This window comes from Gymnoscopelus braueri (genome assembly GCF_963280865.1).
Source record: "Gymnoscopelus braueri genome assembly, chromosome: 18".
NCBI lineage: Eukaryota > Metazoa > Chordata > Actinopteri > Myctophiformes > Myctophidae > Gymnoscopelus > Gymnoscopelus braueri.
This window is the reverse complement of record NC_137618.1, coordinates 22943047-22957340: the sequence shown is the minus strand read 5'-3', so window position 1 is coordinate 22957340 and position 14294 is coordinate 22943047. Positions and strand designations below refer to the sequence as shown.

General features: G+C 40.9%; 1 protein-coding gene across 1 annotated transcript; it reads left to right on the top strand.

Annotated features, from left to right (window-relative positions):
* Positions 1–3462: 3462 nt before the first annotated feature.
* Positions 3463–13091, top strand: LOC308073899 (RCC1 and BTB domain-containing protein 1-like). Its single transcript, XM_080413172.1, has 12 exons — positions 3463–3566; positions 4883–5133; positions 5465–5615; positions 5704–5870; positions 7604–7762; positions 7853–7960; positions 8970–9112; positions 9608–9798; positions 10092–10218; positions 10384–10535; positions 10949–11079; positions 11726–13091. The coding sequence occupies exons 2-12, from the start codon at positions 5008–5010 to the stop codon at positions 11864–11866; spliced, it is 1596 nt and encodes a 531-aa protein (XP_080269298.1). The 5' UTR covers positions 3463–3566; positions 4883–5007; the 3' UTR covers positions 11867–13091.
* The last annotated feature ends 1203 nt before the right edge of the window (positions 13092–14294 follow it).

The following is a 14294-nucleotide window of genomic DNA, read 5'->3' as shown; positions in this document are numbered from 1 at the left end:
ATCTATGCGCTGTGGAAGAAAACTCAGTCTTACGTCTGTTGAATTACTGAATGAACAGAGGATGCTTATACCCTCAAAAGGGTCTGCTCTGAAGAGCCGTCTCACTGAGAACGTATACAGGGACAACTTAACTTAGAGCTGAGGGGCTTATACAGACGTGTTGAGCTAGCACACAGTGCTATATTACTACCTATACGTACCACTGCAGCTTACAACCTTTTATGACAGATGGTGGATCCGTTGCTTTAATTTAGCAGATTCTGATTTATTTATTTACTGTATTGTCTATAGAGATATAAATAGTTTCATTACACTTCATGCATCTGACACATAGAATACATAATAAAAAAACTAATAAAAGCAGTCCATTCAAAACTTTGGTGTGTGGTGGGCCTAAATCTGTTTTGAATTCAGCAGCCGGTTTGCTGATGGTATAAAGCTGTTCCTTGCTCTGTTTGGGGTCATAGCCTACTGCATATCGCCCGGCAGGAGGGTAACAACTATATATTTAAAGTTATGAACTCTCCACTCACATGCTAACCTTTCTTTGTGAAATCCATTAGAAAAAAGGAAGCACCAGTGAAGTTGCAGTTTAATATATTCCAAGTCCATATTTTCTTCATTTCATCCTGGACTATTTTTCATGAACTCATGCAGAAATGAGGCGTGGTTTCTGAATTGTGTGTAGTTTTTTTTATTGGGATGATGATGGAAGATTGGCTAGATGTGTAAGTGTTGAATGGGCTCTAGCAACTCATAATGTAATAACGGCTCATGATGTAATAACAGTTAATAATGTAATAACCTAAACGTAATAAAAGCTCATAATGTAATAAGCTCCTAATGCAATAAAACCATGAGCCCACAACGTAATAACAGATTTTTGCATAATGTAATGATGTGTTACATTGAGAACCTTATGTAGCCGCTCATAATGTAATAACAGTTCATAATGTAATAATGGATCATATTGTTGAGAAAAATGTTACAAAAAGTGTGTTTTCAGCAAACACAGGGGTGGTCTGACATATTGAATGCCATCCGGATTGAAACATGTAATTTAACACACATTTATTTTGTGATAGGTCATACTTTTTTTCTATTCTACAGCCCAGCTATACAAACTACTCTGAAGGTCGGGCTATTTAAATACGGGCAGCATGAAGTTTTCAATGTGTGTTTGCTTTACTTTTGTAAGCCAATAGCCATGTCAAGGTCAAGGTGTGAAACTGTCTTAATAAAAGCAGTTTCACTGCTGCTGCTTCTTTGGTCATTCTGCTGTCACTGTGTGAGGAATGATATCCTCTCCTCTTCCTAGCCGAACTACAGTATAACAGGTAGTACAAAGTATAAACTCTTTAATGGACATTTATTTTTGCAAATATGTTTTACCGCTATCAGATACTGTAGGCCTTTTTCTTTTTATCATCTGGGCACATTTCTTTATGTGCCCACCTGGAAACTAGTCACTCCCATCTCCATGATATTGGGGAGAAAGTACAGCAATTCCAATCCCAAACCAAGTGGGTAAATGACACCCCCCTATTTTAGCAATATCTCAGACTTCGTTCCGATAACTTATCCTTTCCCATTTAGTGAAAGATGTAACAAATGCAAGGCTGCATAATATTGAACACAATAACCACTATATAATTAGTTGATCGGGAACCTGGGGTGCTATACGGCCCCCTTTTCACTCTATAGGAAGTATCTTTGCTGAAAATTGCAGATCTACAAGCTCATAACACATGGCATCACAATGCATTGTGAGCCTGTAGATCAGCTATTTTTGCTGAATGTTCAACATGTGGATAATTCATTAATTCATAACGAATTACCTTTTGTATTTGCCCATTACAAAATGTCAATTACTGACCATGACTAACCATGATACTGACATGGTACTGACATGGTACAGACCATGATATTGACATGGAACTGACATAATACTGACCATGATACTGAAGTGATACAGATGATGTCAGTATCATGTCACAGGGATATCAGGCCCTGTCACAGCCCTGTCTGCGGGGATGTCAGATCATGTCACATCAGGACCCTCTCACAGCACTGCATAATCATGGAGCCCAAAACCAGAGCAGAGTTCTTCTCTGTGGCTGAACAGCAGCACTGCAGTAGCTCATGGAACAGTGGCGTTCCCAGGGCAGGCGAGACCCCCCCCCCCCTACGAAGGGGGGTCCACAGTAAGCTGAATTATAAAACAAAAAGTACAAACTTTGGCAGGCTACTAGTCCTACATACTTACACCTAGAACCCCCATTCAAACTTTAAAATGTTCATCTTAATGTGGACATGTTTTAAAGAAAGCATGCACACCCAGATCCAAGTGATCAAACAGAGCAACATCCTATACCTATGCTTGTTATAAGTGACTACTGTTTAATCTGGCTGAAGAGGCAATTCATTGACCACAGTTTTGCACAACTTTAACATCCCAGATCGATCGAAATATGAATCCACTGTGCCAACTAATACACCATGACATAGGAGTGTGTGCTAAAGATGTAATCACAGGTAATCACATGGATATATCTGCTTGATATATTATAATAAAAAGTGCATTCAGGTATTATGAATCAATGAATTGAGTGCCACATTTAATGTAAACATACAGAACAGGACAAAGGTGAAACAGTAAGCACAGCACTGCAGGGAATCGAACCCTGTTCCCAGCAGAAACCAGGTGTACCGACAGTGCTTTTTTGCCATGTTGACAGTTGACACCATATGTCCATACTTGCATGAAAATGTATGAAAAAATATGAAAACCTGGCTTTACCAACACAGCTCTCCTGGTGTTTAGTGATTGACCTGTAATCACACTATAAAATAGAACAGTGATTCTCAGACTGGGGTCCGGGGAAATTACATCTACTCTGTTTTAAAAAATCCTGGGGAGGGACCCCCAGCGTGGTCAAGAGAGGTTCGATTATGCTTGTCTTTTGATCACATGGTAACGTTGATGTGGTTCTCAATGTTGCCATGTCCGCTTATTATAAGCGACTTTGGGCTTATTTTTCTGTGAAGTTGCTTGTAAAAATAGTTGCGGCGGGTTGTTGCAGTATTTTCATAAATGTTTTGTGACAGGGAGCATTTGTGTTGTTAGAATGTTTCAAAAAACCTTCCAAGTATTCCACATTTTATTTCAAGATTTTTTTGAAGATTGCAGATCTACAAGCTCACAGCGCTTCGCATCGCGAGGCGTTGCGAGCTTGTAGATCGGCTATTTTCAAATAGTCAATGCATATAGGTTGAGTGTCAGCCTGACACCCAGCCTTCATTTTCATTTCGTTTCACTCCAGGCTAGTGATTCAGGGGGCTGGAGCCAGGCTGGGTTTAATGTGGCCTATTTTAGTCGCTACTTTTCGGTGCTTGTTTTGCAACATCTGGGTTGCTTATACCGCACGCAAGATCTGGCAACGCTGGTTGTTCTCCCCGCTTCCGCAAACACTGGTCAGAACTCAGAAGATCAACAGCAGCACGGCGCCACACTATTATGGTTGATCACATCTGTCAGCAGCACGGAAGGACCCATCTCGTAGCAGGTGGATGATCTAAATAGAAATGTAACATTTTACGTCATTGTTTCAATCTTAAATCGTGTCTTCTCTAACGCATTAAATGCCACCAATAAGGAGGGGAGGAGGGGATAGCATTTAAGCCTCTTTTAGCTTAGCTTGACGAATGGTATCGCGCTCTACTTTTACTTTATTGTTGTGCTTTGTGCTGTCTGTCAATCGCGGCCGCTTGCCATGCTGAGTAGTGCGTTTCTAACAATGGATAACGCTGGACGACTGACAGCTAACTGTGTCTATGTAACGTCGAATCGTTACAGCTCATCTACTCTAGCAGCAGTGGTGGAAAAAGTACTAACATTTTTTTACTTAAGTAATGTAAGAAATACTCTGTTACAAGTAAAAGTCCGGAATTCTAAATTTACTTGGGTAAAAGTACAAAAGTGTTGGCATCAACATGTACTTAAAGTACCAAAAGTAGAAAGTATTCATTATGCAGAAGGTCCGATTTCACAACTTTTCAAATGAATAAAATGTATAAAAAATCTTTTGAAATGAGCAGATCTACAAGCTCACAATGCGTGGCATTGCAACGCAGTGTGAACTTGTAGATCGGCTATTTTCAAACGGCCGAAATGTACTTGGGGCTGAAGTGGTTAATGTATGTTTTGTATTAATTAATAATACAAATCTACAAAGTAACTAAAGTTTTCAAATAATTGTAGTGGAGTAAAAGTATAATATTTGCCTCTGAGATGTAGTGGAGTAGTAAGTAAAAGTATTGGAAATACTCCATTAAAGTAAAAATACAAAAAAATTCTTTGTACAAGTGTTCAAGTACAGTACTTGAGTAAATGTACCTAGTTACTTTACCCCACCTAGCAGGGTGTGTTTTGAATAAGTTCCACGCTGTCAAGCTGTCTAGTGTCTGGCATCGTGGCTCTCATCTCTTTACTTAAGAGAGATGTGAGGTATTTTATCCAAGCTGTCAGTAGAAATGGGCCTATTTGAGGTCAGTGCATCATTGATTTGATTTGTAATCCATAATATGGAAAGATACAGAACATTGGCAGTAATTTTCTTACATTTAGCATTTGCACAATGGACCAGTCCAGAATAACTCGTTAGGCTTAACATGCACTGCTGATTTCCCCAAGCAAATTGAGCTTGAGAAATTGGTTCTCATCTCAGTGATCAAGCAAGAGCATAATACACTTAGTTACTATAACAAGTTATTTGATCATCATCTCACTCTGATGTACTGGGTTTAACAGTAATCATGTATTGGCATAAGCATTTCAAGCATTATTTTTTATCTTGTCCTCACCCCAATCCTTGCCAACAAGCTGTGGGGATACTGGCACGTTTGCCTACCTATTCCCTCCCCCTACCCCTCTCCCCTGCCTTGCCCTTGATGTGAGGGAACTGCCTCCACTCTGCAACCATCACGGCAAACTCAGAGCAGGACATCATGGTGGATTTGACCAAATGGCCCCTCTTCAGCCTGATGGGACCCCAGGAGCTTTGTTCCATACGGAAGGTCTGTGTGTTTGGAACATCTGCCAATGAAGTCATTTACATCACTAACGACGATGAGGTGAGAGTTCAATGTCAACGGGGGGGGGGGGGGGACTTGAGTTTTGCTCACTTTTATAGATTCATTCTGACTTCCTGGTTTGGCTTATGGATTACATGTGGGTCAGTGTTTTGTGATGGTCACTGTTTGTAATGGGTTGCTTCATAGTGGGAGGGGGGTGCAATGGCCTGCTAGCACTGCTTACTGCTACTCAGTCTGTGAATAATGAGAGTGTGGCCTAGCTATTATCCAGAGGACTTGCTTTCTTTGGGGCTGTCACAGCATTTTGACATGATTATCAATAACCCATGTCTCTCGCACCATTTCTTTCATCCCATCTCGATACATACAGGTGTATGTGTTTGGATTGAATTGTAGTAACTGCTTGGGAACGGGGGACAGCCTGAGCTCCATTGTACCCAAGAAGCTGGACTTCCTGAGCGGAAGGAAGATTGTCAGCTTGAGCTACGGCAGTGGACCCCACATCCTGCTGGTCACTGAAGGTAACAGTACTTTTGGGAGAAATTGTGAACATGCAGAATGGGTTTAAAAGTACTAAAGAATGAGTTAAACAATCATTTTATGTTTCAGAGGGAGAACTATTGGCATGGGGCCATAATGGCTACAGCCAGTTGGGAAATGGGACCACCAACCAGGGAGTGGCTCCTGTGCTTGTGTCAGCCAACCTGATTAATAAGAGGGTCACAGAGGTAGCTTGTGGCTCTCACCACTCTATGGCTTTGACTGACTCGGGAGAGGTGAGAGCAATGCATCTGAATCAAGTGGTGTGGCCTAACAACACATACCTCACTCATTATAATTCTTAGCATTTACGAGAGGGCCGCTTTAAAATCCTTCCTAACCCAAACAGGTAATCCAGCTTTGGTCTCTGCTCTGATTCCCGTTCTGTGAGGCAGTGCTTTGTCCCACTGACCGTTATTGGAGCCTAAACCCAATCGAAACATTGGTTTATCCCCACATATTACAAATAAGTTGTGCTATAAAGCCTTTATTGTGCAAATTGTGCAAGTAGTGGAGTGACCTGAACAGATAAAAACAAAGGCAAGACATTTCTAATGCTGTCGACACTGTCAACAGAATGACGAACCCTCGTTGAATACAAAAATAAATGTTTTTGCTTAAAAGTAATTTAGGCAATAACCTTTATCAAGGTAACTGATGTGGTAAACTGCTATAACATGTAAAATTGAAACAGAAAAATCCACAAACCAAGTAGCTCCCTTTGAAAGGATACTTAATCTACAAAAAAGTGATTTTTCAAGTAACACATACTCTTCCTCATTCAGAAGCTCTTCCTCTGACAGAAGTATGAGGAAGAGCCTGTGTTACTCAAAACATTGGTCTTGAAAGGTGCATGTTGTTTTTATTGCTTTATACCTTGATAAAGGCTGCTCCTGAAACGTGGGAACTGCAGTAGTAGTTTGGTTATATCAATAAAGCATGAACTAAAGATAAAGCATGAACTAAAGATAAAGCCTTTTTGCTGCATGTGCACCTATTCCAGCCCAACTACTTGGTTCTTCTGGTTGAGCACAGCTACTTACCGGTGACGAATTAAAGGAAAAACCAACAGGGATGACAATGATGACACATAATAAAATCTGCGACCTCTTGATGAGTCTTAAAGCAACTGTATGCGTGTTAACTAACAACAAATGAAATACTTATTGAAACAGACAAAACATTCGGCAATATTTAGTACATTTGACCCAATTAAAATGTCACTTGCCTTCTGTCTGATAATAATAATAATTTGAGGGCCTAGTAATGTGTTGCATTTAATGACAGGCTAAAATGTTTCATTTGCTAGCTTCATTAAGTTAAGAAATGAAACATGATACAGTAAAAACATATAAATCTTTTTACTACCAATTATAGTTCTAGAAAGAAAATCAGAATCAGCCAAAAGCCAGGTTGGTTAAAATAACGATTAATTAATTAGATTGCATGCTTTAATAAGTCACCCGTCTGTATAATCAAAGACACCTTTATATGGCCAGTGTTTGCGGTGAGGACTGAGGACCTTCTTTAACTAAGAACAAAAAATCAATAGGAACGGTTTAGCCACAAGGTGGAGTAGAGCTGTCATATTTGGATTAGTAGCAGTACAGTAGATGTATTATACAAAACAGAGAAAACAACGTTATGAATTCTATACTGTTAACGCAGTGGTTCTCAAACCTTTTCATGTCAAGGACCCCCAAAATTATATGTGTTTGGCTGCCCCCCCCCCCCCCCGAAGATTTGAGTTGAACAAAGAAATTCAAAGATTTGCACTTTTTTTCTTCAAAAATAGCCAAAGAATAAAATATTGTTAAAGTGGTTGAAATGATTGGGACGCTGTATTAACACGTGTTGCTGGGGACCCACTGGTACCCCCCCCCAAGGACCCCTGGGGGTCCCCGGACCCCACTTTGAGAACCAATGCTGTAACTAACGTTTTCTTCTTCCTAATCTGCCCTCTTAACAGGTGTATGCATGGGGCTACAATAACTGTGGTCAGGTGGGCTCTGGCTCCACAGCTAACCAGCCCACACCTCGGAGAGTGGCCAACTGCCTGCAGAACAAGGTGTCAGTCCATATCAGCTGTGGTCAGACTTCCTCTTTGGCAGTGATTGACAATGGAGAGGTGAGTACCTAGTACCTACGGTAGTTTGTGGTAAGGCTGATAGGCTGTTGTTATTATCAACACTGGAATCATTTAATTTTGTTTCCCCAGGTATATGGTTGGGGTTATAATGGGAATGGCCAACTTGGACTGGGCAATAATGGGAATCAACTCACTCCATGTCGCCTAGTGGCCCTACAAGGTTTTTGTGTGCAACAGGTGAGACACTGTCACTGTTTAAATGTTCTGTGCTATTTAATTCAAAAGTCAGCATACTTTCAGAGGCCAGTACATATTGTTATCTGTTAATCAGCAAAGGGCTGACCTCTACCAACAACACTAACCGTAACTTAGATGTGGTCTGGCAGCTTAGTGAGAATGGAGCAGTGTTAATTTTGACTGCAAATTCTGATTTAGTCTTAGTATTTTGAATAACACACCATTTAGTTTGTCCTATTTTAGTCATCTGAAAACTGTTTAGTCGTACTCTAGTCTTAGTCGACTAAATTAACACTGGAATGGAGGTACTCCAAAATAGATATAGTATGGTCCTACAAGTAAGACGCGCGAACGCGGGAAGCAAACGCAGTTCGAAAATAACATAGCAAGAAGAAATCTAAAACTGTCCTCAAACTAAGGCGTTTTCAACTTGCCATCCGGCCTGAAATATGCACAAATTACATGGAATTCTTAGATATCCCAATAGATGAACTCGTCTAGATGCTTTTAGATGTGTTATTTTTGACTCTAGCTGCTATATTTCTCTCAGAGGAGTGTAATTAGTCACCCAGGGGCAGGCGGATTTCAGCGCACTCTGAGATCTGTCAGCAGCCAATGAGAGCGTGAGTCACATGGGGGTGCGGCTGCACACAGGCAGTGCACACAATACTGCACACAGACGGAGAGACGGACACACACACAACCCGAGCACGGTTTCATAGTTTTTTCATAATTTTTGGCAATTATTTTGAAAATAGCTGATCGACAAGCTCACGCTTTGTTCTGATGTGTCGTGAGCTTGAAGATCAGCTACTTTGGCCACGCAGCACTGTTGTACAGCAAAAGTAAATCAGCCCTAAGTGTTTAAGGAGTGAATGCAATTGCAAGGGGAAGTAAATGTACACTCCTTTGTTCTAAAGTAGACTTATTTTGGCTTGTTCAAAGATGTCTTAGTGAGTCAAATGATAGGTTGACATGCACTCGACTAACCTGTACTCTTTTGCTCCAGGTTGTCTCTGGTTACGCGCATTCCCTAGCACTAACAGATGAAGGGCTGCTGTTTGCATGGGGTGCCAACACATATGGACAGCTGGGCACTGGCAACAAGAGCAATCAGCTCAGCCCTGTGCAAATCCTGACAGAGAAAGAGAGGTGAAAGACACCCTCAATACACATGTGCAATTGTCAGTCTGCCAAACACACAATTGTCACAATTATTACATAATCGCCTAATCGCAATTATTTGAGATAATCGTCATAATCAATCGTCAATCTTTTTCATGTTGGAAAATGTTCATACATTTTCATGAATAGTGGCAATAGCTGATCTATAAGCTCACATGTTGACACGTTGTGAACTTTAAATTTTTTTTTATTACAATTTGTTGTTGAAATGATTAAATATGGGCTTGTTTTGCATAGTACATTATTCACTATTGGTATTGGTCATTGTCAGTCATTTCTTTGTGTATTTAAGTTGTCATATCTGCCCTGTACAATCTTTGTTTACAAAGCCTAAAAGCCAAACAGAAATTTAATTTTTATGTTCCAATGTTCCTTGTATGACAATTAATCGTCAATTAGAAGTCAAATGTAATGATGGTGATAGGCCTAACACCGACACCTCGCCTCTGATATCCTTGACAGAATTGTGGAGATTGCTGCCTGCCACTCGACACATACATCAGCTGCTAAGACACAGAGTGGTCAGGTATACATGTGGGGCCAGTGCAGGGGCCAGTCCATCGTACTGCCCCACCTCACGCACTTCACTTGCACTGACGATGTATTTGGTTGCTTTGCAACGCCCTCGGTTATGTGGAGACTGCTTTCCATGGGTAAGGAAGTCCATAGCATTGCTACAGCTTTTCTCTGGGGCTTGTCATTGTCTGAATGTCTGAAGTAAATAAAGAGAACATAAAAAGATCAAGATATATACACACACATATATATGCATAGCATAAGACCAGCAGATACAGTATTTACATGAGGTTAAGCATAAGGCGCGAAAGTGGAAACATGTCCACATAGCGCCAGTACACCTGGAGGAAGGGAAGCTTGTACCTTTTTACAATTTATGATCAAATCTGATTAATGATGCCCAATGTGTGTATGTGTGTTCTCTCTCCAGAGCATGATGACTTTCTGACTGTGGCCCAGTCACTGAAGAAAGAGTTTGACAGCCCTGAGACAGCTGACCTTAAATTCAGTGTGGATGGCAAATACATTTATGTCCACAAAGCAATTCTCAAGATCCGGTAAGGGTTTTAATCGCTTTTTAATTTATGGGGAAAAGATCAGAACACCGGTTACCAATAACTGGATATGGGTCAGTGACAAAATGGGATTGGCGCAAGATTACACATTTTAAAGGCATGTATCAGTTTGGTGAAACAATGTTCTTTGCCCCTGCCTCTCTGCAGATGTGAGCATTTCAGATCCATGTTCCAGTCCCACTGGAATGAAGACATGAAGGAAGTGATCGAGATAGATCAGTTCTCTTATCCGGTGTATCGCTCCTTCCTGGAGTTCCTCTACACAGACAACGTGGAACTGCCTCCTGAGGATGCAATTGGTCAGTCCCTTACACATCCCGTACTGCTGGTTTTCTATCCTTACTTTACTTTTACTTTATTTGTTTATTTCGACAGGACCGAGCATATTAATGAACAGTACATAGTAATGTAGAGTAAATACACAGGATAATCCGCAGTCCCCACAAAAAACATAGAACAGTGAACAATAAAATACATTATAAGACAACAGAGCGTACAGTAACACTTCATTACAATCAACACCATAAATAATACAATTGCAAAACAGTTTCAAGCTAGAAAAAGGATCCACAAGCACACCTACAGTACCATAAGTGCAAAACTTACAGGTTGAACTGTAAGTTCACACACTATTTCACTCACACTACCTACCTACTTTATTTCACTCACACTACCTACCTACCTGTAACTGCATCTGTATTGTCGCTCTCAGGCCTGCTGGACCTGGCCACGTCATATTGTGAAAACCACCTGAAACGTCTGTGTCAGCACATCATTAAGAGGGGGATCACTGTGGAGAATGCCTTCTCTCTGCTCTCGGCGGCTGTGCGCTACGATGCAGAGGTTAGTCTCTACCGATTTTCCGGTAGAAATTTACAAGGAATTCAATAGAAGCCATCTGATGTCTACAGTATACATGCAGTAGATACAAAACTATTTACCTGTTAAGTGATTAATAAAGTACTTTATTTATATTGCAATTTTCTGAACGACTTTACAAAATGCCTCACATGGACCACATACAAAGAATACAAAGGATAAAAACATGGTCAGAATAACAAGTTCAGATACAAAAATACAAAATTCGAATCATGTAGAGTAGACCTTGGGATCCACATGGGAACGGCATGGCTCCGATGTGGATCTTGGACCAAGACCTACCATTGACTCTCATGGACGGCAAGGCTCTTGCAGAGCAACAGCGTAAAGACATACAAAAAAGACAGGCATCTCTCAGACATCTTGTAAGATTGATTCAACTGAAATATTTGTCCCACACCTTATCTTTTGTGATTGGCCACTTGTGTTCTGAAACTGACATTAATGAGTGGTGCTGCTGTAGAAAAAAAACTGCATTCTGCCAGAAAAGCACCAGCAGCACTTAGAGATTAAATAGCAAGATGAAGAAAAAGAAGGCTTTTAGGACGACAAAAGCTTCTAGTTCCACTTTCTTATTTGTGTTCTTGCTGTTTTCCTTGTTGAAATGTAGGACCTGGAGGACTTCTGCTTTAAATTTTGTGTGAACCACTTGACAGAGGTGACCCAGACTGCTGCCTTCTGGCAGATAGATGGCAATATGCTCAAAGACTTCATCTGCCGAGCCAGCCGCTGTGGAGCCTTTAAGAACTGACCACAAGCCACGATGAGACAGTAGGATCAGACAACGGTGACACACCGGTAGTCAATCCCTCCACTGGATTCCACCCATCTTTGTCGATGAGAGCTTTTTACAGTGTTTGAGGATGCACAACCCTTAAGACTGTAGATCCTTACATTACTATATCATGGACTTGACATGACTCATCTCATTCCAGAGCAAGAACCAGCACCATGTGGGAGCTAGAAAAGCTACATGAATTTGGCCCACCTAATGACATCACTATTAGGTTAGCTGCTGTTTTTGCCGAAGTGCCTGACTGGCTATTGATGAGCATGCGTTCAATGTGAAGCAGAGACTGACACAGTTGTGGTGTATATTACTGCTGTCCAGCGGAAACCTTTTATGTCCAAAACTGTTACTTTTAAGGAAATGGAAAACCAATGTAGTTATTTTGTCACAAGCTCTTATTACTTTATCATTGGTTAAATGTGTATAAAACTCAGACACATTTAACCACTTTATTTATTTAAAATTAGATTATTTTCTTTCTGCATTTCTGCCTAATTTCCATAGTGATAGTGAGACAGGAAAGTTAGTTGACATGTTACGCCAATGTGATATGCACCCAAACCATTTGGCCATAGCATCGCCCCAGATGAAACAATGTTCGTATAACACATTCTGAGCTTGTAGATTGAACATTCTTGTGTAAAATAGGGCATTCATTTAACACAATGAAATATGGAGATATAAGGTTTCTAACCGATAGCGACAATATGCAAGTACTCAAAGGCATTGCCTCACCATGCTTTGTTGCATTTTATTATTTTTTTCCCCACTTCTATGGATTCCATTTGATTGTTCTTGAATGGTTGGACTGATAATACTTTTTTGGCAACCTGTCCTGAGTTATTTCTCCTCAATGGGCTCATATGCACTGAGCTTTAAAAAAAACACACACACAGACCAAGTATATATATTGAGGTTGGGGATTGGGTTTTGTTTGCACTTCTTGATTCTAGGTTAGAACCAGTTTTTAAAAACTGCTTGAGTGAACTTGAGTTGTACTGTATTTTTAGTACCCTTATTTTTTACCGTTATTTTATTGCTGTAATTTACTGCTGTTATACTGCAGAGCAGACATGTTTTTGTTGATTGCGCTATCCATTTTTTTATTAATGAATGCAGAATCAGATACTGGCTTCCACATCTTTTGTTCATTGACAAACTGCCAATAAATATTTGTGGGACAATTGTACAAGCCTTTTGTTCTGTCTATATAATTAAGTAGCGTGGGCTTGTTCCTTTATCCGGTACTGGTCACAGAATGGTACAGTGCTGCACTTTGCCTATATGGGCGATGTTATTGATTAATTATAAATCTATTCATCGTGAACGACAGTGCTTGGTGTGGACAGGCCTTTACTGACTTTGCACTTTCTTAGTTGCACTCTATAAGGGTGTCTGCTACATGTCTAAATTGTAATTTAGGGATTTTAGGCCTAGTTTGACAAAAGAAACCTTGGTGCTAGGGGCTGGGTATTAGCTCTTTGAAACAAATATTTTCTAGCATGTCAAATTTAGTGGTGGTACTTTATCATAATGTATTAAGTATGCTTACTCAAGGTAATACCTCAACAGGGGGCACGGTGGTGCAGTCAGTAGCTCTGTCGCCTCACAGCTAGAAGGTCCTGAGTTCGATTGCCACTGGGGGGCGTGTCCTCTCCTCCGCGCCATCAGCGCCCATACCCTAGGTGGGGTTGGCGAAAGGGCCTCTCTGTGTGGAGTTTGCATGTTCTCCTCATGTCCCCTAGGGTAGTTAATACCATAGACATATAAAGGTAGACGCCTCCTTCGGCTCTGAAGCGTTCGTATCTCGGGCGCGCTTCCTTGTTCCGCAGGGCTAGCCTATCACTTCATTTCGCTTCAGTAGGGCAAGCTGGAAACTTGTGCGTCACAGTAGGGGACGCCTGATTATGGATCCCACCAACGCTCCAGGATTTAGACCCGCCTTACCTGTCTGATTGGCTCCCTGGCAGGCATAGTTTTACTGAGGTTAGGGTTAGGGTTAAGATTAGGTTTAGGCATAGTCTTACTGAGGTTAGGGTTAAGGTTAGGTTTAGGCATAGTTTTACTGAGGTTAGGGTTAAGGTTAGGTTTAGGCATAGTTTTACTGAGGTTAGGGTTAAGGTTAGGTTTAGGCATAGTCTTACTGAGGTTAGGGTTAAGGTTAGGTTTAGGCATAGTTTTACTGAGGTTAGGGTTAAGGTTAGGTTTAGGCATAGTTTTACTGAGGTTAGGGTTAAGGTTAGGTTTAGGCATAGTCTTACTGAGGTTAGGGTTAAGGTTAGGTTTAGGCATAGTTGCAAAAACGAGAACTGTCAATCACAGCGACTACTGACCAATCACAGCGGGGTTTGCCAAGAGCTAGAGTGGGATCCATAATAACGCGTAGGGC

Bases quoted from the DNA above. Each gene is read 5' to 3' on its own strand.
- LOC308073899 (XM_080413172.1), top strand. From the start codon at position 5,008: ATGGTGGATTTGACCAAATGGCCCCTCTTCAGCCTGATGGGACCCCAG. The intron at 5,134-5,464 runs GTGAGAGTTCAA...CGATACATACAG, and splicing joins ACATCACTAACGACGATGAG to GTGTATGTGTTTGGATTGAA. The intron at 5,616-5,703 runs GTAACAGTACTT...TTTATGTTTCAG, and splicing joins CATCCTGCTGGTCACTGAAG to AGGGAGAACTATTGGCATGG.